Raw genomic sequence first — 22,950 nt, 5'->3', positions numbered from 1 at the left:
TAATATAAATCACTGGAATATAGCTGAACATCTATATAATTCCTTTGTTTTCATTTGGCAATGGTTGTTTTCCAGCGCATGCGCCGTGCAGTCCGACCACAGCGCGTGCGCCCTGCTTCGTTCCACTTGTGACGTCTACGAACCAAAGCGCATGCGCTCTGCAGTGTCTTGGTATGCTGGGTTCAGTGCAGTAGTGCGAGGGGTAAACAACGGACTTTGTTTGTTTACTTTTCACGACTTGGAGTGACCTGTGAAGCACGGGGACAGGTGTGTGACGGTTTGTTCTTCTGTTACTACACGGCGGGCGGCGCGTAGCTCGTCCCCGCGTGCAGCAGCCCCCGGATCACCGTAGTGGAGCGAGCTGTTAGCCATTAGCATCACAGTCAAACCCCGGAAACCAGCTGACACAGGAGCGTAAGGCCGCGCGGTTTGTAGCTGCTTGACTTCTATCGGTTTTAGCACCTTAGCCTCTTTCAGAAAACTGTGCAGCTCTGGGGGCAGGGCGTGTTTAACCTGGCTTGCTTTGGACAAATCAGCGTCCTCCATAGTTGAACGTTTCTGTCACCCAGTTCACATTGCGCATGTCCGAGCAGCTGTCAATCAATTGTCATCTGTGACATCGGCTCACATCAGCTGTTAAACTAACAAACTTTATTGAACCAATGGAATATTCATCGATTATGTTTGAATAAAGTTTGTGAAGTGAATCAAAATTACTATATTTTTAAATATTATTAGGAGAACATATTTCTGTATATTACATGTGATTTCACAGATTTCTTTTTTAATCAGATCTCGAAATAGTTTAAAATGTTGAAATAAAATTTTAAAACAAGCATAGCATAAATATGATCTTTTTTTGAAGTCATGGTAACATTCTGTTGACCTTTTACTATGACCTGTTGTGTATGATTGAACACACAGTCACAGTCCAGCATTTTGTCATGTGACTGAACAGACATGAAAAGGTCAGCATTTTGTTGTGTCTGGGTGAGAGAGAGTGTGTGACAGTATATGACAGTGTGTCCTCAGAGCTCACTCAGTCTGGTGGGCGGTTTCATTAACAAATATCTTTGAATCCAGTGAAGATAATGTGTGATTATTTGTGATTTCTGGCAGATGAAAAATCCTCCGGACAGATCAGGAATTGACTTCCTGGTCGGCGCTCAGCTGGAAGCACGAGACCGTCAGAAGAACTGGTGAGAAATACACATGCACACACATGCAGTAACATAGACACCGGCAGGACTATTTGCTGTCTGAAGCTGCCTGCCTACATGTCGGACTGTGTTCCCTGTATAACCTGTGGGAGGCACTGTGTTATGCTTCCTCTCTCAGGTACTCAGCCACCATTGAGACAATTGACTATGACCAAGAGCGAGTTCTCGTCCACTACAAGCAGTGGAGCCGTCGCCACAATGAGTGGTTTCACTGGAGCTCGCCATACCTTCGGCCCCTGGAACGGGTTAGTCTGCGAAGGCGAGGTCTGAACCCACCACCCAGCCAACCGGTAAGTCAGTAAGCCACCACTTGCCAGGGTTCCTCAGCTTCAGTAGGAATTTGTTGAAATATAGTTATAACTGACACACATTCAAGCTCACTTATAACCAGACCTTCAGGAACTAGCATGCAGGGCCGCTGCTTCTACTAATGTCAAGCTGCTGTTGTTTGTTGTTGTGTAAGGTTGCAGTTGTGTGGCACTGTTGTTATTGTTGTTAGATGCGTTCTGATTTTGTGTGATGTTTTAGTTGTGCTATGTTGCTTAATGTTGTTCTTGTGTGGTATTGTAACTCGCTCCAATGTTGTTGATGTTTATGCGCTTGTGTGTTCTCGTGTGACATGGTACCTATGCTGTTGTTGATTGATGTTTTAATATTTTGATGTTGTTCTGCGACGTGTTGTTGTCACCATTTCTAGTTTTTTTGTTGTTGATGTGGAACCTGTTATTGTATGTCATTGTTTTATTGAATGAATTTCTCTTGCTTGGACATTGTGTTGTTATAGTGATGCATTGATGTTGTGCAATATTGTTCTGATGTTTGACATTAAAAGAGGCCCTTTGTAAGCTGCAGGCAGCTTTTTCAGCTGTTCAGTACAACCTGAAAGACCTGAGGTTAATGTTAAATGCGGAGAAATCCAAAGTCATGCTGTCATTCCAGGAAGAGGGAGATTAATCTGACTAAATGAAGGCTAATGAAAAAAGTTTTGGAATGAAAATTATAACGTTATGTGATTGTGTTGTTTTATGAAGTTGTGAGACCTTGTGTTTTTCATTTGTGACCTTCTTTTGTTGCTGTTTTGGGTGTGTTGTGTGATGATTCATAATTTTGTGATGTGCTGTTTTGTGACGAGTTGTGTGAATATTTTGTGAGATATTGTGCGGTTTGACATTGTTTCGGTTGTTGTGTTTCAGACGTTTGTTTCTGGTGCGCGGGTCCTGGCCTGTTGGACCGACTGTCGCTTCTATCCAGCTAAGATCCTGCGGGTCAACAAGGACGGTGAGTCGTCTTTGAAGCTACTCGTCTACACAAAACCTTCACAACCAAATGAAAGCGCATATACACACTGACACACAAATTCATCAACACAGCTACACAACCTGACAACACGACCACAACAACACATTGTTACACCATTGAGCACCACAAAACCACGGCCATCTGAGCAGACTGTGGAGCTCATATAATTATTTCTGTCTCTGTCAGACTCTTACACAGTGCGGTTCTATGATGGTGTGGTTCGGACCGTGAAGCCAACAAAGATCAAACCATTCCAGGAGGTGAGAAAAATGTGACTCTGCAAGGTTCTCATCTGATGGTCTCGCTGAGTCGACTGTGAAATTCACTGTTTGGATTTTTTGTCAGAAGGCCAGAACTGAGAGGAGTGCTTTGGGGAGTGAGGGCTGGGAGGACGAGGAGGAGTGTGAGGAGGTGGAAGGAGGTGCGGAAAGAGAGGAGGATGTGGAGGAGAAAATGGAGGAGGAGGGGGTGAAGGAGAAAGATGCATCAGCGGAGAGGGAGGACGAGAGGAAGAGGAGTGCCGAGCCTTCGCCCTCCTATCCTCCAGCAAAGAAGAAAATAGACGAAAGTGAGTAAAGCAACTCTGTACTGACTCTGTAATGACCATGTGGAGATCCTTCAGGTGACCCTGTAGAGAGCCTGTAGACGCTATAGCAGCTAACTCCGTTCCTTTTGCAGACAGAAGCTGTGGACCTCAGAATCAGCCAATCACAGCAGATTCCACCAACCCGGGAGCTGCTAATCCCACACAAATCGACAGAGGTAAACGGATATCCCAGTTCCCGTCATTTAATCAGATCAGATGTGTCCACAGGTGTGAACATAGGTGTGGGTTAGGATGACCCTAACCCTAACACCGGGCTGTAGTGAGGAGCATTTAGAGACATTTAAAACATGCAGGACACATGCTCTTCAAGAAAAGGGAACAAAGGAAAACTCTGATAAAAGGTGTCACAGTGTTTGTGTATTTGTGTTTCAGATGTCCTGCTGCAGCGTCAGGCCCACCTACCAACAACGCACAAGTTCAGTAGAGAGCCGTGTAAGTTAACAAAAACAACGAAACAATCCCAAATGGATTCACTGTATGCCGTCACATAGAGACCTTTATGATATGGCAGGGTGTGGCTCCCATAGGCGGCAGTTTTTCCTGTCTCACACGTATATCTCACACCCATGAAATATCACACACATCACATACACAACGTGCATATTCATTAAAAACACACACATTTCCCACGTCTCTCACAGCTCTCATATTTCACAAACATTACACAAGGTCTCACTGATATCTCTCTTGTGAACGTCTCTCATGCACATTTCACATGAATGTCTCTTACGCCTTCAGACAAAACAAAAACAACAGTGCAAACAACTTAGCAAATACAACTGCCTAAACACCAACTAAACAAACATCTAAACAACAAACACAGCTGCACAATCTGCAATAATGACACGTGTGTGTGTGTGTGTGTGTGTGTGTGTGTGTGTGTGTGTGTGTGTGTGTGTGTGTGTGTGTGTGTGTGTGTGTGTGTGTGTGTGTGTGTGTGTGTGTGTGTGTGTGTGTGTGTGTGTGTGTGTGTGTGTGTGTGTGTGTGTGTGTGTGTGTGTGTGTGTGTGTGTGTGTGTGTGTTCAGTGTACAGGGTGATAAAGAACCAGCCTCCTCCCATCCTCTCCATTGAGCTCGATCACAACCCCTTCAAGTGTTCCTCTCCAGGCTGCTCCAAGTCCTTCAGGAAGGCCTCTCTGCTGCACTACCACACTAAGTATTACCACTCGGAGCAGCAGCTGGGAGGACCAGGAGAAGGAGAAGGAGTAGCAGCAGGAGGAGAGCAAGATGCAACCAGGTCTGTGCAGATTCGGAAACTCCTGCAGACACAGCAGCTCCTGCACAATCAGCACCTGCACTGACAGTTGTATTATTGCAGGAGGAAAAGGTCCCCTTCTGAAGGAGAAGACTTCATGTTGGACAGGAGAAGTGAGACTGGCCAAAACAACATCTGTCACCGTGACAACACAGAGCACAGCATCATGGGAACAGGTAATATGGGAACAGGTATTTCTGCTGGATTTTGTCAGATAGGTGCAGCTGACGTGGAAATCTCATAGAACCATCCCATTCTACACATAAGGGCACAAATGTACGCACATATACATTACAGACTCTGTGTGTTTGTGCGCGTGCACAGAGGCGAAGAAAAATGGAGGAAAGGACAGAAAGAACTTTCTGAGAGTCAAACTGAAGAAGAAGAAAAAGAAAAAGAAGAAGAAGAAGACCCATACAGGTAGGTGTCAGCTGACCTCCAACGTTGTAGCAGCTATCACACACACTCGTAACGTGTAAGCACGCCTGGTGTGTACTATACATGGGTTATGTGGTAAACACACTTGTAGTAGACAGGTCTTAGTATAAACACATGTGTATTGTTTTAAAGACAGTGTGATATTTTTAGTTTTTCTTTTTCTAGGACTCTGCAGCAGCGATGATGAGAACTCAGATCAACTTCCCATTACCCTGAAACTGTCCTCACAGCACCAAAGCACAAACACAGCAGGTAACGACACACACATGCACACACAATGCACCCACACTTTATGACGGCGTGTATTGGCCTTTAAATCCATCGTCTGTCATTTTCTGCTTCCTGCAGATGACGGCAGTGATTGGTCCACACTGACAGCTGAGAGTGGAGAGGACACGCCCTCCTGGCAGGTTGCTATGGAGATGGAGGATTGTGAGGTGGTGAGGTGCGTGTGTGAGGTGGACGAGGAGAATGACTTCATGATCCAGGTAACACATACACAACACAAACAACATTATGATTGTCACTGTCAATCTGATAGACGTCCCATGTCCTTTACACCTGTGTGTGTGTGTGTGTGTAGTGTGAGTCATGCCTCTGCTGGCAGCATGGTACCTGTATGGGCTTATATGAAGATAACGTTCCCCACAACTACATCTGTTACTACTGCAGACAGACAGCAGGTAAGTCTCTCTCTCGCTCTCTCTCTCTCTCTCTCTCTCTCTCTCTCTCTCTCTCTCTCTCTCTCTCTCTCATCTAACCTTAACCCTAACATTTTTAAATTTAACGTTCGTGCGTTTGTCTCTTTCTCTCTCTCTGCAGGATGGAGGCGGGCCCAGCGTGTCCTGGTGGAGCCTGATTGGCTGATGTCAGGTCACATGTTTGGTCTGTCCTGTGTGAAGGGGAACTACAGTCAGATGAACTCCTCAAAGGTGTCACACACCGCATGTCTGCTGGCTCACACACATGCACTGCAGCAAACCGTCCGAGGTCTGCAGCTCAAGATCAGCCTGCTGCGGTGAGCGTCACCCCCACACACACTCACTCCTCCTTCTGTTCATCCTTTCATTCATTCACCCATTCACTTGCCCTCTCACTCCGTCTCCACAGCGCCCCGTCTCATCCTGACCTGCAGCTGTGGAGGCTACCATGGCGGCAGGAGGAGGCGCGGAGCCTGGCGTGCGACCCGAGAGGTGAACCGACCGTCTGCTACGTGAGCAGTGAGCACTGCTACCAAAAACCTGGTGCATCAAGGGAGAAGGTGGAGGAGGATGAGGAAGAGCACTTGATGAAGGTGAGTGCTTCACAGACTCAAAAACATGTGGGTATTCTGAGGCTCCTGCAGCTGTGGGTCCCATCTGAGGTCAATCTGAAGGCCTTTTTACACTCCACATACAAACCTTAAGAGATACTTGTGCTTCAAACTGCATCAACAGTTCTTCATACGTTTAATACATCTGATGCCTTGGAATAATTGTTAGCCATTCAGTCCACCAGAGGACGGAGGAAGTCAACAGTAACTCTAATGGAGCCAAAAGGAGGTTGCACTAATGTTCGTTAACTAACCATGACCAATCATAAGTAACAAAAAACCACCATAATTGATCATAATCACCTCTGACAAACCATGACTAAGCTGAACTAAGCATAACTAACCTTGACAAATGTAAATTACAATATACACCCATAACTAACCCTAACTAATACAATGAGTACCTCCACTTAACCTACAATGACCAGCCATAATTGAAAATAAACAACCTAAAGTAAACATAAATAACTATGACCATTCATAACTGATCCTTACCAGCAATAAATATCCTTAACTAATGTAGCAACTCCTGAACTCAGTTTGTTTTTGTAAATTGTGAAATGAGCTGGCAAGTCTTTAATAACTGTGTATATACTAGTTAATAACTGTTTAGTAACTGGAAAGCCTTATAAATTACAGGTTATTTACTGATTAATCTGTTGTTGATAACTGGTTTTTAGTAAAACGTACATATTTAATAAATAGTTAAAAGGTTGTGATTGACGTATTACCTTGTGAATAATGTAATTAACTGTTATTAGCAAGTTAATAACTGGTTAATTGTGTGATGATAACTAGATTATGGTTAATTACGGTTAATATCTGTTAATAGTACCAGCTGACAGAATCAACATTGGTGCGTTTGTAGGAGATGAAGCCTGAAGATGTGGACAACAAGTTAACCAACATCACAGACATGCACACAGTGACGCACAACCTGGCCGCAAACACAGAGAGCCACATGGTGGCGCCGCGGTGCTCCTCAGAGGTGCAGTGTCGACTGAACCTGTTGAACCATGTGGAGTCTGTGCAGAGAGACATCAGCAGCAGGATGGAGCTGATGGAGAGAGAGCTGGATGGTAACACCACACACACAAAAACGTACACACACACACAGTTATCATGTTGTGGTGACAGTTGGAAGGCCAGTGTGATTGACAGGACCTGTCCCCGCCCTCTCTGCAGTCTTGGAGTCCTGGTTGGACCATTCAGGAGAGTTGGAGCCCCCTGACCCTTTGTCCCGCCTTCCACAGCTTAAACAGCGAATCAGACGGCTACTCTGTGACCTCTGCATTGTGAGACAGCTGGCGGTTTGCCGCTGAGTTCCTCAACTCCTGACCTTTGACCCTGCGGAATCTGGGTACCCCCAGCAGACTAAGGACAGCACACAACAGTCTCACTGAAATGGCGCCCCGGTGTGGCAGTGCCACTCACCGCCAGGTTTTGGCATGACTGAACAGATGAACTTGAAGGCATCAAGAGCTGGACTACAGAAGACGAAGACCTGTGTGTGGGTGTGCGGGTGTGTGTGTGCGTGTGGGTGTGCGTGTGTGAGTGCATGTCTGTGTCTTTTTTTCTAATATTCACTTTCTAGTTGTAAAGAAATGCTCTTACTCTTGTTGCTTTGTTTGTCATTAGGAAAATAAAATTTTAAGAAAACGCAACATTGTATGTTTATACAGTTTGTGAAGCAACACTCCACTGTCCCACTGTGTCCCCTGTCACTAAATATTTCCCAGGTTTAAAGCCAAAACATGTTTCCACATTATTAAATGTTCGATCTCACAGCTAACTCTTTTAGCATCAAGACTCAACAGCATCTATGTTCCAGTAACTGAAATGAAATATTTATTGACACTTTACATCTCTTACAGCACACTTCGGTCTGCAATGATTCCTGAATATTCTCTATTCTGCTGTCATGACTCCGAGTTAAGCTTGTTTAACTAGACAGGAAGAACACAATCAAGGAAGTCAGTCGTTTTTATGTTTTCAGACAAAAACCATGTTACCACAAAAAAGTGACCAGCTGAGTCAACCGACCACCCACATAATGAACTTTGGTCTGTTGGACCAGACGAACTACAGACGAGAAGCAATCCTGTCCGACAATAATGGAGCCCGTCAGAACACGCTTCTTCATTCTTCAGACAGTCGATGAAAGTAACTCAAAACTTTATTGTCAAGAAGCTTCAGTTACGCAGCTTCATCACTCTATTACCATCACTCTTTCACATCCACCTGCTGACATCCACCTGTTCACCTCAGCCTCACGTTGACTTTCACCCATCCACCTCCGTTTGTTCACGCCCATCTGTTCGTCTCCACTCAGTTTGCTGTTGTGGTTCCTGAGGGGTTCAATAAGAGTGTTTTTCCATGTTCAGGCTGCAGACACAGTAAAATCACTGTGTTCTCACAGTGATGTATTTAGGAGATCCTGCTCCAAAAACCTGACGTGGGATGGAGTGTCCTTCGGTTTCAGCTGTGTCCCAATTATTTTTGGAAGTGACCCAAGCCTGATGATGTCAAACAAACCCGGAGAGTTTGAACCAAACCAAAGCAGGTTTTAACTCTGAAATCGAATTTTTCTTCTGTAATTTAGTATTTTAGATGTTACTGTTTTGATTGTTGTTTGATTACAGTAAGTAAGTTACGATGTTGAATTTGTTTTGACTTTTTTTTTTTTTTTTAAAGTATCTGAAACTTTGTTGCGTCTGTTTCACTCAGAGCAGACGGCAGAACTGAGTTCAGGTTTAAGCTACTTTTGAAATCTGTCTGCAGATCTACCTCCGTCACTGCTGTTTTCAAACCTCCAACCCTGAGACACACACACACACACACACACACACACACACACACACACACACACACACACACACACACACACACACACACACACACACACACACACACACGTGTCCCAGGAGGGACCTGCTCCCTGTACGCACGGCATTTGTTACTGAGCATATGGATTACAGGAAATCATGATGAAGAATGTGACGATGATGATGAGGAGGAGTTGCTGTTGCTGCTGCACATTGTTTCATGAGAATCTGGCTATGGGATCATGAAGTCATCTGAAACTGATGGTCCCCACCCAACACACACACACACATACACAACATCATCTGTTAACCATTAGCAGTAACTGACAGCACATCACATGGGCTGGGCTCTGAGCAGGAACATAGTCACATACTGTTCACATGATGTATGGACGTGCATGTGTGTGTGTGTGTCTGCTTTCCTGTCTCTGCAAAGAATGATGGATAATGAAAGTTACAGCGTCCCGGTATGGGGATGAATGAGCGCCCCCACCAGGCTGGGTAGAGCACCACGACAGAGGGTCATGGTGCTGATCTGATCCCAGCAGACTGGGTGAAGGCAGGTTACACCTGGACTGAGAAGCAGTCCATCACAGGACAAACACAGTGTCAGACAGTCTCATTCACACGGACAACTCTTCATTATGGTAACTTATAACATAGTAAATGGATTTCACTGAGCAGTCCCAAAGCACTTCACACCTTTAAACTTTGACATCCACTCCCCAATGGAAGCGGCCATCCATTGAGAGCAAAATGGGGGTTCAGTGTCTTGCTCAAGGACACTTCAACATGTGGACAAGTGGAGAATTGAACCTGGAACCTTCCAATTGAGAGATGACTGCTCTACCAACCAAGCCACAGCTGCCACAAAGTTTCTCTTAATGTCATTTCGAATTGAACATAGGCCTGTCTCCTGAGTGAAAGTCCTGCCCTGAGTCCCATCCAGCTTCATGACACAGACTTTCTCTTCTCAGTCCCTCTTCATCTTCTCAACGTCGCATTGCTCCTGTCATCATTATTACCACCACTAGAGGGAGACATCTTTTCATTACTCCTATAAATGAACCCTACCTCCAGCATATCTCTTATCAGACTCCTCTGTCCCTAGGTCGTCTGTCTCCAGCCCCAGGCCCCCTTCGGTCCCCTGGTCCCTTCAAACCTCTTCTGTCCCTGGGGCCTGGGGCCTCCTTGCCCAGGGCCCCCTTCTCTTCCTGTTATTCCAGCTGTGGCCCTGCCCTCACAGTGATGTGGTTTCTCCACATTGATGACAGATTTTCACTCCTTCATATTGTCATGCTTTTCTTCAACAGTTTCCAAGCAACAACAAGAATAACAACAACAAGAATGAGACAAAAAACGAATCACTAAAGAGCTCCAGTTTATGTGGCTGCAGGAGGAGCAGCAGGCAGAGAACCTGCTCCTCAATTGTATTTGTCCCCCTGTTTTCTACTGGGGTCACTGCGCCTTGTCTTTCTGTCCGTTTTCTTTGTTTTCTCCTATTTGCATCTTCCTACTGCTGAAGGTCGTGTGTTTGGTAAAGGAATGACTCCAGCAGTGGGAAAGGGAACATGAGGGTGGGATCAGGGCTGGATGGAGTCATCAGGATCAGCTGCTCAGTGACTCAGAGTCCACATCAGACCTGATCCCAGATTCAGGTTTCTCTGAGGGATCCAGTGTCCCTTTCAAAGGAGAACAACACCATTCACATTTTCAGCCTCAGTCATTTAAAGGACTGAGAAAGTGTCCTATCCCACCCAGACAAACACACTTTGACGGTCAGGGCGTGTCCAGTATGGAAGAAAATCCACAGCAGCTGGCCAACAATTGGAAAACAGATGATTTTCCCTGTAATACCCCTCCAAAAAAAATACCCCCCCCCCCCCCCCCCCAAAAGAAACCCTCAAAACAGAAACATCCATCTTCTCCCGCTTATCTGTTTCCAGGCCACGAGGGTGGCAGTCTGAGTACTGTCACCCAGATCACATTACACCAATTAAGAACCTTCCCTGCGGGTGGTGAGCCCACGGGAAGGTGGCGCCTGGCGTGGGACACGAACCCACTACCCTGAGAGTGCAAGTCTAATGCTCTGCCAACTGAGCGAGCCGGGGGTAAAACCAAAACATCAGGATGAATATCACTTTGGAGAGAAAACCGTTACCCAAAAAGTCTGACTGAATACAAATTTGTTCTCAGATCACTTCCTGATATCTTTTGAATTTACATCAACTGGCTTTCCAAACATCTGGGAGGAAATTAAAATAAGATGACTGTCAGATCGTGCTATGACTCAAAATTTATTTTACAACATATGCTTATTGGAGTTTTCTATTTGCAAGTTACAGCAAAGCAAACAGTAAGCTATTATTACATGCAGTAAAGCAAGCTTTCCACCCTCTTCCCCTCACCAAATAAGTATAAGAATAACATATTAGAACCAAAAAAATAAGATGAAAACAAAGCAACAAACAAACAAGCAAACAAACAATATTAATAAAAATGAATGCTAATGAAAAAAAGACCCTGGGTATGGTATACAATATGCACATGCCAGCATGTTTCTGTATACATGCTGGCATGTCCTCATTCTTCCCCTGTTAGATCTCAGTGCTGCATTTCATAATATTCATCAAACATCTCAATACAGACACTGTGAAATTTCAGTGAGATTAAAGACACAGACCCAAACTGGTTTCAATCATATTCATCAGATAGATTTAACTTGATTCATGTCAATGAAGACTTTTCAGCTCAACTATAGTTAGACATGCAGTTCCACAGGGTTGGACCTATTTTCACATTATACATGTTTCCCTCGTGAAATGATATTAGAAAACACTTCTATTGTTATGCAGGCGACACACAAATGTATTGATGAAAACAAATAATTTTGATTATGATTATGATTATTCTGATCATGTGATGAGAAATTAATCCATGCATTTGTTACTTCCAGAGTAAACTATTGTAATTCTCTATTATCAGTGTGTTGAAATAAGTTAAAAAGTCTTCAGCTGATTTAAAATGCTGCAGCAAGAGTAATGACATGAACTTAAACAGATCTTAACAACCAGGCTCCATCACATCTAAATAGCTGTTAGTCGCATACTAACTCAGGAGAACACGTCGTTCTTATGTGCCGAGCTTACTGGAGGTTGTAGACTTTCTAAAAGTAGAATTGGAGGCAGAGCCTTCAGCTGTCAGGCTCCTCTCATGAAGAACAAGCTCCCAATTTCACTTAGGAAGGCTGATCCTATCTGTACTTTTAAAATTAGGCTTAAAACATTTCTAGGTAGTAACGGTTACAGTTTGGGCTGGTTCAGGTCACCTTGGTACACTGTTAAAGGTTTTACATTGCTGGGAGACCTACACTGAACTTATTTCCTTTCTCACTCTCCATACAGAGATGTTTCACCATTAACCCAACCCCCCAACTTCAATTCACTTTTTTGGGCATTTGTAGTCTCCATCCTGGTCACCTGTTGTCCACTTCATGGAGACTTGTTTGCTACTTGATGTAAAATTGTGGTCCACTACTTGGGACACCATTCAGACTGTTACAGATCCTTTGCTGGGTGATGTTGAGCCTGCTGCTCTTCATCCTTTTCTCCCAGAAGCCATAAAACTACACTGTTTCAGCAGCAGGTCCTCCACTAATCACCCGCTGAGGATACACCTCACTGTGGACACGTATGGACCAATCAGCTGCTGATTATTCACGCTGAATGTTGACACTCAGTGAGAGGTTAGTGCAAAATCCACTGAGTCAGCAGATTTCACTTTGACTGCAATAACCGAACCCACAGATTCAAAACATGAAACAGATCAGCGAGAGGTTCTGGATTTCAACCTCTGTCTGTGTTTCATGAGGCTCCAATCTCATGTTCAATTCCCTGAACTGCGAATATGAACTGTGTGTGTGTGTGTGTGTGTGTGTGTGTGTGTGTGTGTGTGTGTGTGTGTGTAGGGGTGGATCCCCCCTCTGTTAAAGCCGATTCACTTTCAGAATTCTGCAGAGCCGAGAGTGAGAGGCACTGAGGAGGGAACACACATACACACACTCCTTCTGACACACACTCCTTCTGAGCCAGAGACACACTCGGACACACACAAAACACTGACACTCACACAAAAACAAGAAGCCTATTGTACACACACATACTCACAAACACACACGCACGTACGGATAAACAGAACAGCACACGATCTGGACGGACCTTTTGAGGATACATTCTGAGGACAGCGTTCCCCATAATGCACCAGTTGAGCCATCCGGAGCACCTGGAGGGCCCCACCCGACAAGGCGCCCAGATCCCCGGGAAGACCCAGGACAGGAGCTTGCAGAGATCCAGGACGAGGAAGGAGTCGACATCGTACTGCTGTGCTATGGGGAGAGCTCCTCTATGGGCATGGCTGCTGCTGGGAGCCCTGGTGGTTCCTGGAGCCTGGAGCGTTCTGAATGAGGAGCAGGAGGAGCTGCTTGTGGAGCTTCATAACTACTACAGAGGACAGGTGTCCCCCAGCGCCTCTGCCATGCTACCTCTGGTAAGACCCCCCCACAGCATCCTCCTAAGCTAAACTGAGTATCTGTAATGATGAGAGTACATGTTGGTCAATTCTTTTTTACCCTCAGTGATCTTTAGGGTTTAATCCTTTGAAAAAAGAAAAATTAACCCTCAAAACTACCCATCTCAACAAAACTAACAAAACAACAACAAAACTGGAGCAAAGAATTTCTTTGAAAACTGCTGCATCCCTTCCTCATTGATTTGAGTTTGATTCGATTTGGACTTATCCAGGGCAATGAATCTGTCGCAGATTGAAAAACCTGGTGGTTTTCTTTGGGTGTAGCTGTAAATCTGATCTCTAACATCTGTGCTGTGCATGTTACCGGGGTGACAAGTCTTCATGCCAATAAGAACCTCCTCCCAAAGTTAGTTGTTAGCCTCAGTCTGCAGACCTTAAAAACACATTTTGATATTTCTTATTTAGTCCATGTTTGACCTGCAGATTGTGCCATCAGAGCATGCGCGGTGATGTAAGGCAACTACGTTCCAGATGAACTTAAAGTAGATATATTAGTCACTTTGTTGCTGTATTTCACAACTAAAGAGGAGGAACTATCAGGAAGCTAAAATGATACACTGAGCTGTTCACAGCTAGTCTATAAGAGCAAAACAGAGAAGGATGTTACAGGAACTTGACTTGTGTGATGTATGTGCTTATTTAACTGTGCATGAGAGAAAGAGAGAGTTAATGTGTGCAATAGTACAGAGAGTATCCAGGAATGGATGCAGACTTAAGTTGGCTGTAAGATGTAAAGTTAAGTTTCCGTTACTGATAAATAATGGTCTTAGTATCTGCTTAGATCACATGTTCAGGTTCACCTCTGCTTTGATCAGAGTTTCTGAGACACTGTCAATGAAAAACACAATTGCTGGGGTCTGGCCAGCTTCATTCTGAAGTCTCCTTATTACATGACACTTTCTAGCAGTGACGCTGAGACTGTCCAGTAGACGTGGCTTTGACATCCAGCCAAATGTCAGAGGAACCGTCCTCAGAGGAGGAAACTCCTCCTCAATTGAGATACCCATAACATCTCCAACAACAGGTCACAGCTGACGTCTGAATTCAGTGAAATGCACTTTGATACAGCCTATAGGTGAACGGGACTGAGAAGGCAGTGCAGCCTTAGGGAGGAGGTCCAGTAGGGCAGAGGCAGTTTGGTGATGTCACACTTAAGTTACTCTCACAACTTGAGCTACGGACCAATCACAGAAGAAATGTGTCCTCATGATCTTTCATCTAAAATCCAGCTAATTTTGTTCACATCAGTAGGTACAGATCAGACGGATCTGTCGGTCGTCTCTCATTCAGAAGATCGCGGGTTCGATTCCCAATATTCATACTGAACCCCAATGGATGGACACGGAAGCTGCCTCCACTGGTGTGTGTGTGTAAGTGTGTGTGTGTGTGTGTGTGTTTGTGTGTGTGTGAGATTAATGATTTAAAGCTTTCAGTTGAAAAGCACTTTAAAAGTGAAATCCATTTACCATTTATCTTCCACTCCTGTGTCTCCCATACCTCACCCTGTCTTTCCACCTCCCCCTGACTCCTCCGGCCCTTCAGTCATTATGAACCCATTACACTCATATTAATTGAAATTCACAAACACCTAATAAAACCTTTTAACACCTTTTTAACTCCTTAAAACTAATTACAACTTATTAACACTTGACACTCGTTGACAGGCACTAACATTTATTGACACTCTTAAACACTGATTAATACTATTAACACTCATTGACACTTATTTAATCAACACTTACTAAAACCTATTAATGTTCTTTGAAATTAAATAAAATGAATTAACACTCATTAGCATTTATTAAAACTTATTAACACTCATTAGCTCTTCTAAACACTTAATAACATCAAACTCATCAAAACTCATTGACAATCATCAGCAATCATTAGCACATTAACACTGAGCTGTGCTTACTTTTCATGGGCTGACCACATGAAACCAGCAAACACAGAGAAGGCCTGGTTCCAAACACATATGGGTGTTTCCCTCAGCAGACGCCCTGCACTGATTAATCAGAGTGGAACGCAGAGAGGGCAACCATCCAGGAAGGGTTGGGTGGGGGGGGGTTGTATGGGGGAGAGAAGGGGAGTGGGGGCATCAGTGTTGAATTACGGAGGACAAAAAACTGTTGGGAAAGAGACGAAGAGGAGAAGGCAGTGTTTACACAGAGAGAGGAGAGCATCAGGTCATCAATGAATGAACGCCTCTGTGTGTGTGTGTGTGTGTGTGTGTGTGTGTGTGTGTGTGTGTGTGTGTGTGTGTGTGTGTGTGTGTGTGTGTGTGTGTGTGTGTGTGTGTGTGTGTGTGTGTGTGTGTGTGTGTGTTTGTAACTCAGCTGAGAGCAGTAACACATAGCAGATGTGGGAGCCTGTAGAGAGAAGAATGTGGAGGAGAGAAACCACACTGTTGTTTGTACTGAGAGTCATCACTTAACAAATAAACACACACACACACACACACACACACACACACACACACACACACACACACACACACACACACACACACACACACACACACACACACACACACACACACACACACACACACACACACACACACACACACACACATAGCTTTTGGGGGTCAAAGCGCGGCCCGTGCAACAACCCAAAGTCCACCAAAGTAAACACCTCACAAACACACAAAGTCAAATAACTAATACAACATTAATTCATGAAACCTGATGGATGATGGATGGATGGATGGATCGATGGATGGATGGATGGATGGATGGATGGATGGATGGATGGATGGATGGATAAATGATGGAACTATGACTCTTTTAAGGTCGCCAAATACCTCGTCATCTGATTAGAGATGCACATAAATGGGTGTGCAAGATTCCTACTGTTCCTATCAATGATGATTATAATGAAGGAATGTATGGATGATGATGGTCAGATAAATGAGGATTGGTCGATGGATGGCGGATGAATGAATGATTGATGATGGGTTAACGATGAAGCAATGAATGATGAGCAGAAGTGTGTAGTAACCTCTTCTATTTTACATTTAAATGGTAAATGGATTTCACTTATATAGCACCTTTCAACTGTCCCAACGCTCTTTACATCATTAATCACACACACACACACACACACACACACACACACACACACACACACACACACACACACACACACACACACACACACACACACACACACACACACACACACACACACACACACACACACGCACACACACACACCTGTCATGCAAGGCGCTGGGGTTCAGTATCATGCTAAAGGACACTTCGGCATGTGGACAGGTGAAGATGGGAATCAAACCTGCAACCCTCCGATTGGGACAAGACTACTCTATCAACCGAACCATGCCGGATGACGGATGGTGGAAAATGACAGATTAATTTTTAATTGATAAATGAATGGGTTAGGGCTCGGTTCCCCAATTCCTGGCCTCGAGTGCCGGTGTCCTGCACGTTTTAGCGCTCTCCTAACTTCAGCACATCTCAATCTGATGTTGATGTCATCGTCAAGCTTGTAAAAAAGCCAAGTAACGAGGCCCTTATTGGATTCAGGTGTGTTACCCTGGGAAGAAACCTAAAACATGCAGGACACCGACTCTCAAGGCCTGAAATTGGGGAATACTGGGTTAGGGTATGAAGATGTATGTATGTATGTATGTATGTATGTATGTATGTATGTATGTATGTATGTATGTGTGTGTGTGTGTGTGTGTGTGTGTGTGTGTGTGTGTGTGTGTGTGTGTGTGTGTGTGTGTGTGTGTGTGTGTGTGTGTGTGTGGATGGATGGATGGATGGATGGATGGATGGATGGATGGATGGATGATGATGATGATGAATGAATAATCATGGATGTTTCATGGATAGATTATGCATGGACATAAAATGAATGACCATGCATGATAATGATGATGATGACGGATCAATGATTGACAGTGATTAAATGGTGGTAGGGCAGCTGTGGTTCAGTTGGTAAAGTAGGGTGCCGCTTCTGCCTGTCGATATGTCGAAACATCTTTGAGGAAGACACTTAACCCCAAATGGTTCTCAATGGACCTCTTGCATGGCAGTCACCTCTCTTGATCCCTCCTCAGTTGTTCATACATCATCATCTGTTAACTTTATCGTTCCCTATCCCTATCCACCATGACGTGTGTGTATGTCTTTGTGTGTATATATGTGCACGTGTGCGTGAATGTGAGAGAGGGAGAATATCTGAATGTGTGCTTAAATTGGTGTGATTAAATAAGCGTAAAAAGTGGAAAGGTGTTATTTTAAAAAATTTATGATGATGATTAATAAATAAATTATGATATTCCAGTTTAGAAATAGCAATAACTCCAGCTAGCTCAGTTGGTAGAGCATGAGACTCGCAATCTCAAAGTAGTGGGTTCATGTCCTACGCTGGGCACCACCTTCCCGTGGGCTCACCACCCGCAGGAAGGTTCTTAATCAGTGCAATGTGATCTGGGTGGCAGTGCTCAGACTGCCAGCCCCGCGACCCGGAAACGAATAAGCGGGAGAAGATGGATGGATGGATGGAAATAGCAATTACTCGGATTACTTCTTAGCATCGCTCTGAGCCAACATGTTCCTGTTAGATGGATAATACTGAATGATAGACAAATTATCATGCATTAATGATTACAACTGATTGATAGATGAAGGATAATGGATAAAGATAATAATCATTATCTATCAATTATGATGATACTGATGAATGAATGCTGATGGATGTTGAATGTTTTGTGGATGGATGATGACGTACTATGATTGATGGTATAGAGTTTGAAGGAAACTGCCCATCTTTTGATTTTCAGACTCTTTTAGTGTTCGAGGCCTTCACAGGTTCACGTAGGGCATATTGGGATTGGCATGAATCAGACTCTGAGTCCTTAAATTTGTCAATATTATGTCACATTGTGTTATGTCACATTAAATTGCATTATTGCATTACATTACATCATTGTATTAAATGATGTCTGATTATGCCAGGCTATTGTACTTTGTTTATTTCATGTCACATTAGATTCTGTTTCGTTGGATTATGTTGCATTAATTTCCATTGTGGTAAAATACATTCAGTTAAATTAAAATGAATGATGTTTTGTTACTTGATGTTGTCTGCACAGAAGTGGGACCCCAACTTGAAGGTGATCGCTGAGGGTTACGCTGCTAACTGCGTCTGGAACCATAATCCTGACCTGGAGGACACGGGAGAAAACCTGTTCGTTGGAACTGGACCGCTCGACCTCCGACTGGCTGTGGAAAAGTGGTTCATGGGTGAGTCACAACTGCTCAGCAAGTGAACCTGAAATCCACAAACTGCACCATTACACAACTTGATATGTGTAACACAACAATTGTGCAACAACATCATTCTGCCAGTCCAAGACAACTCTGTTAGTGTAATATACCAACTGTAAAACTACACAACAATCACAAGATTACACATCAACTGTACAACAAGGAAACAACTTTATTACAACACACCAACTTTACAACAGCAAATTAACTCTACAGCTACACACATCTGTCAACGTAACACAATTAGTGTTTTACTGTCGGCATGCTTTTTTATATCTAATTATATGAATGTTGTGTATTTGTTTTGTGTTTATTGTTATAGTATCATTTGTTTAGTTACACAACATCAAATAAACAAATGCTGAGTTGACATTGTGTGTTTTTTTGGCACCATTGTGTATTTGAGTCATGAACATTGTGTAGTTGTTGAAATAATGTTGTGTATTTGTGCTATGAATGTTCTGTTGTCTGACTGAATCAAATGTGTGCCGTGCAGAACACCTGGACTACAACTTCGACAACAACAGCTGCGATGAAGACAAGATGTGCGGACACTACACACAGGTCACACACAGAAACACACAAAAACACTCACACTACTCGCAAGTGTTGCACAAACAAAACAATTCAGCATTAGTATACTCTGTGACATATCATATAGTTATAGTATGTCACATCATGTTTTGATATATGAGGCTTCTTAATAAAATATCCCTCACCAGTGAAAACCACATAAGAAAAGTACAACGTACAGCCTGAAAATACGGTAGATAATGTATGTACAGCAGATTATCACGTATAGCAAATGATGTGTGTGTGTTTGTGTGTGTGTATTACAGATGGTGTGGGCCGGCACACACAGAGTGGGCTGTGCCTTCCATCTCTGTAACAATATGGAAGGTTTGGACTGGGAGAGAGTTTCTTTCCTCGTCTGCAACTATTACCCAGCGTCAGTACTACTACCTTTAGAATACTATTAACACTAATACTACTGTTACTAGTACTACTACTGTCACTACTATAATCAGCACACTACAAATGCTAGTGCTGCTAATCCTACTACAAATAGAACAATGACAACTAGTACCACTACCATTACTACTACTGTACGTAAGTAACTAGTGCTACTACTATTACTTTTATTACTACAACCACTTTTGCTACTAATACCTGGCCTACTACATTTATCAATAGTACCACTAATACTAATCTTAGCACTAATATTACCACTACCATTACTACTTCGTCTCATACTATTTGTACTGCTCTCACCTAAGTTTTACAGTTTTCTCCCTCCCTGGAGTTGCAGGAGTCAGAGTCTTACTTTGTTGATTCTGACTCCTCCTGGTGGGAATAGTGTGTTAAAGCAGAACGAACCATTGAGTTTAACTATATTGAAACAAACTCTACCTGGCATTTCTCTGTCTCTGTGTAACCGTGAGTGTTTCTGTGTACATTTGCATTACTTTGTGCTCTCAGGGGGAACTATGAAGACGAGAGGCCCTACGTAGAAGGTGACTGGTGCTCCCGATGTCCTGACAATCTCCAGAAGTGTGAGAACAACCTGTGTGGTATGCCTCAGATTTGACGATTTTCCTTCAACTCCCATATGGATCCAACTGCAGTCTGTACTGAGGCATTTGGGTTTGTTTTGTCTTTGTAGTCGCTGATACTGAAGAGGATGAAGAGGAGGAAGAGGAGGAGGAGGACGAAGATGTGGGGGAGGAGGAGGGGGAGGAGGATTTGGAGGAGGAAAAGGAAAAGGGGGATGATGAGGAGGAGCAGGAGGAAGGGACAGCTGTGCCCTCCTTGCAGACGCCTCACTTCATTTTTATTGATGTAAATGTGCACACAGTCCAGCCTGACAGCCCTCCCAGTTCCTCCCCCAGTAGCCCTGAGACAGGGACTGATGACAACCCACCAGCAGCCACCTACGGTACTGAGGAGGCCTCAGTGACTGTAGGAGCAGAGGAGGAGGTGAAGAGGGAGGACGAGGTAAAGAAAGAGGAGGAGAAAGAGGACCAAAGAAAGGAGCGTTCAGGAAAAAAGGAAATGGAGGCAGCAAGAAACGTTCCACCAAAAATCCACCGAACTGTAGACGCTGCAACTTCAATGTTTCTACCCTCAGTGCTGGTAGTCTGTGTGACTGCAGTCCTCGCTATCAGGCTGTGAGAGGAGGAAGAGGAGAAGCAGAAGCAAGAGGAGGGGCGGGAAGAAACGGAATAAAAGGACCAAGAGGAGGAGAAGGAGGAAGAGGAGTAGAAGCAGGAGAAGTCGATGGGTTCTCCTCTCCTCTTGTGCAATAACAGCACTTCAGCTTGTTGATCTGCTCGGTAACGTCAACATCTAATACAATCTGCTTCTGTCTGCAGACACACAACTGACTCCCCCTTTCTTCCCTCATCTGTCCCACTCTGCTGCCCTTCTTCCTCCTCCCTGGAATCAGTATAACAACCAGTGTCAGCAGCTGATTGTCTAATAGTCATCCGTGAGAACATTTCTGATTGGCTGATGTTGTCTGGAGGACAAATAAGACACCAGACGGGAAAAACAATACATGAAGAGAGTTTTCTTCTTGATTTTATCATAAAGATTTACAAGTTAAAGCTGTCTAACAGTGTGGGACAGTTCTCGAACATTTACACCAGCTAACGTGAATAGATAAACAGAGAAAAGTCGCAGTTGTTGTTTTTCCAGAACCATTTATTTTTACGTAAATGACACCATTTTTAAAAAAAACCCTCCATTTCTCTGAAATGATGATACAAACTTAAAACTGGACACTGATTGTTGGGAATTTTGATATGAAGTATGCAAAATATGAAGCTGAACCAATATTTTAAATGTATGTAGAATATATGTTAAAACATTTTCATGGGAGTTTACAGGACGCATCACAATATAGAGCTGTGTGTCATCTGCATAAAGGTAAACATTTGATAACTTTGAACAGCAAATGCAGCAGATGCTGAGAATATGAAGCAAATCTAGGCTGTTTAGTTAGAAAATCACATGAGAGTTTTCAGCCAAAACTGTAAATTGTAACATACCCTTGTGTGCATAGACATGTAAATTTCTGTAAATTCTTACAACTATCATCAGGTATAACATGACACTTCTGATCTGTGGAACAACTAATGTACAAATCAAAGACATTTAACAGCGTTGAACAATCCCTGAACATTCACAGCAACTAACATAAACAGTTTAGCAGGAAGGATGAATAAAAGATTGAGGTTTAAAAGTGTTGAAAAGACTGTTGGATACTGTGAAGAGGTTTATGGGGAATCCCACAGTATGATTGGGTGGTACAGTGTGATGTTCTCAGTCTGATGTCTGCACACACTCAGGTAGCTGTGAGCTGGAGGCAGAGCGGCTCTCTAAGGTGAGGATCTGCAGGGTTTCCTGGTGAAGTGGCGAGATGCAGGAGAAAAGTTGGGAGTGTTTTGACGGTGACGACCCTGCTGCTCCTTCACGTGTGGCCGGTATGATGTACACTGTGAGGGCGTAGCTGCTCCTGCATGCATTTGATGTTCAGGGATCTGTAACATCTTCAAAAGCGACACTGTAATTCATTCTACAGATGATTAATAAAGAACTGAAGCTCAGCTCCTCTTCGGGCAACTCCTGTGAATCCTTCAATCACACACACACACACACACACACACACACACACACACACACACACACACACACACACACACACACACAATGTATTGCATATCCATCCATCTTCTCCACAACTTGATCCTGTGCAGGGTCGAGAGGTGGTGGAGTTGACTATGGGTGAAGGCAGGATACATCCTGGATAGGTCACTAGTCCATCACAGGACAAACACACAGAGGCAGACAACTGCACACACTCAAATTCACACAGTGCCCACACATTACCAGATTTAAAGAAATTGCTTTAACCAGAAGGGCACTTTAGGCAACAAGGGCAAAAGGGCTGGCGCACATTCTATTTTCATTGAACGAGAGTCACAGAAGGTCTCCTATTAATATGAAAGAAAAAACAATATTTTTCCATCAAAGCTACTCAAATGAAGATTGCCACATTTTGATAAGAACAAATAAATTGGACTATGCAAGACAACACGGTCGTAAAC

General features: G+C 43.7%; 2 protein-coding genes across 8 annotated transcripts; both read left to right on the top strand.

The window, feature by feature from the left end:
* Window positions 1–122: 122 nt before the first annotated feature.
* Window positions 123–7,794, top strand: LOC308113919 (PHD finger protein 20-like). Of its 7 annotated transcripts, none has more exons than XM_080470486.1 (18): window positions 123–267; window positions 1,120–1,199; window positions 1,339–1,510; window positions 2,414–2,498; window positions 2,706–2,779; window positions 2,868–3,087; window positions 3,198–3,281; window positions 3,499–3,558; window positions 4,154–4,364; window positions 4,446–4,558; window positions 4,707–4,802; window positions 4,986–5,072; window positions 5,169–5,308; window positions 5,404–5,503; window positions 5,643–5,838; window positions 5,931–6,114; window positions 7,001–7,211; window positions 7,386–7,794. In XM_080470486.1, exons 2-18 carry the CDS (start codon window positions 1,120–1,122, stop codon window positions 7,388–7,390), a joined length of 2,118 nt encoding a protein of 705 aa, XP_080326612.1. In that variant the 5' UTR covers window positions 123–267; the 3' UTR covers window positions 7,391–7,794. The 7 variants fall into 7 exon arrangements, with proteins under 7 accessions (XP_080326612.1, XP_080326611.1, XP_080326609.1 ...); XM_080470485.1 differs by having other exon boundaries at window positions 158–267; window positions 2,865–3,087; XM_080470483.1 differs by having other exon boundaries at window positions 158–267; window positions 2,865–3,087; window positions 7,318–7,794.
* Window positions 7,795–12,832: 5,038 nt separating this feature from the next.
* Window positions 12,833–22,463, top strand: LOC308113048 (uncharacterized protein). Its single transcript, XM_080468954.1, has 6 exons — window positions 12,833–13,502; window positions 18,667–18,817; window positions 19,338–19,405; window positions 19,681–19,790; window positions 20,321–20,412; window positions 20,505–22,463. Exons 1-6 carry the CDS (start codon window positions 13,212–13,214, stop codon window positions 21,011–21,013), a joined length of 1,221 nt encoding a protein of 406 aa, XP_080325080.1. The 5' UTR covers window positions 12,833–13,211; the 3' UTR covers window positions 21,014–22,463.
* The last annotated feature ends 487 nt before the right edge of the window (window positions 22,464–22,950 follow it).

This window comes from Lipophrys pholis (assembly GCF_963383615.2).
Source record: "Lipophrys pholis genome assembly, chromosome: 8".
NCBI lineage: Eukaryota > Metazoa > Chordata > Actinopteri > Blenniiformes > Blenniidae > Lipophrys > Lipophrys pholis.
Note: the sequence above shows the minus strand (reverse complement) of the source record. Positions and strands in the feature narration are given on the sequence as shown.

What these genes read in the sequence shown, in the direction of transcription:
- LOC308113919 (XM_080470480.1), top strand. Translation starts at nt 1,120, where the DNA reads ATGAAAAATCCTCCGGACAGATCAGGAATTGACTTCCTGGTCGGCGCT. An exon ending in TCCCACACAAATCGACAGAG is followed by an intron (nt 3,282 to 3,498) that starts GTAAACGGATAT and finishes TTTGTGTTTCAG; the next exon opens with ATGTCCTGCTGCAGCGTCAG. An exon ending in GCACAGCATCATGGGAACAG is followed by an intron (nt 4,559 to 4,679) that starts GTAATATGGGAA and finishes TATACATTACAG; the next exon opens with ACTCTGTGTGTTTGTGCGCG.
- LOC308113048 (XM_080468954.1), top strand. Translation starts at nt 13,212, where the DNA reads ATGCACCAGTTGAGCCATCCGGAGCACCTGGAGGGCCCCACCCGACAA. An exon ending in TGTGGAAAAGTGGTTCATGG is followed by an intron (nt 18,818 to 19,337) that starts GTGAGTCACAAC and finishes TGTGCCGTGCAG; the next exon opens with AACACCTGGACTACAACTTC. An exon ending in TGTGCGGACACTACACACAG is followed by an intron (nt 19,406 to 19,680) that starts GTCACACACAGA and finishes TGTGTATTACAG; the next exon opens with ATGGTGTGGGCCGGCACACA.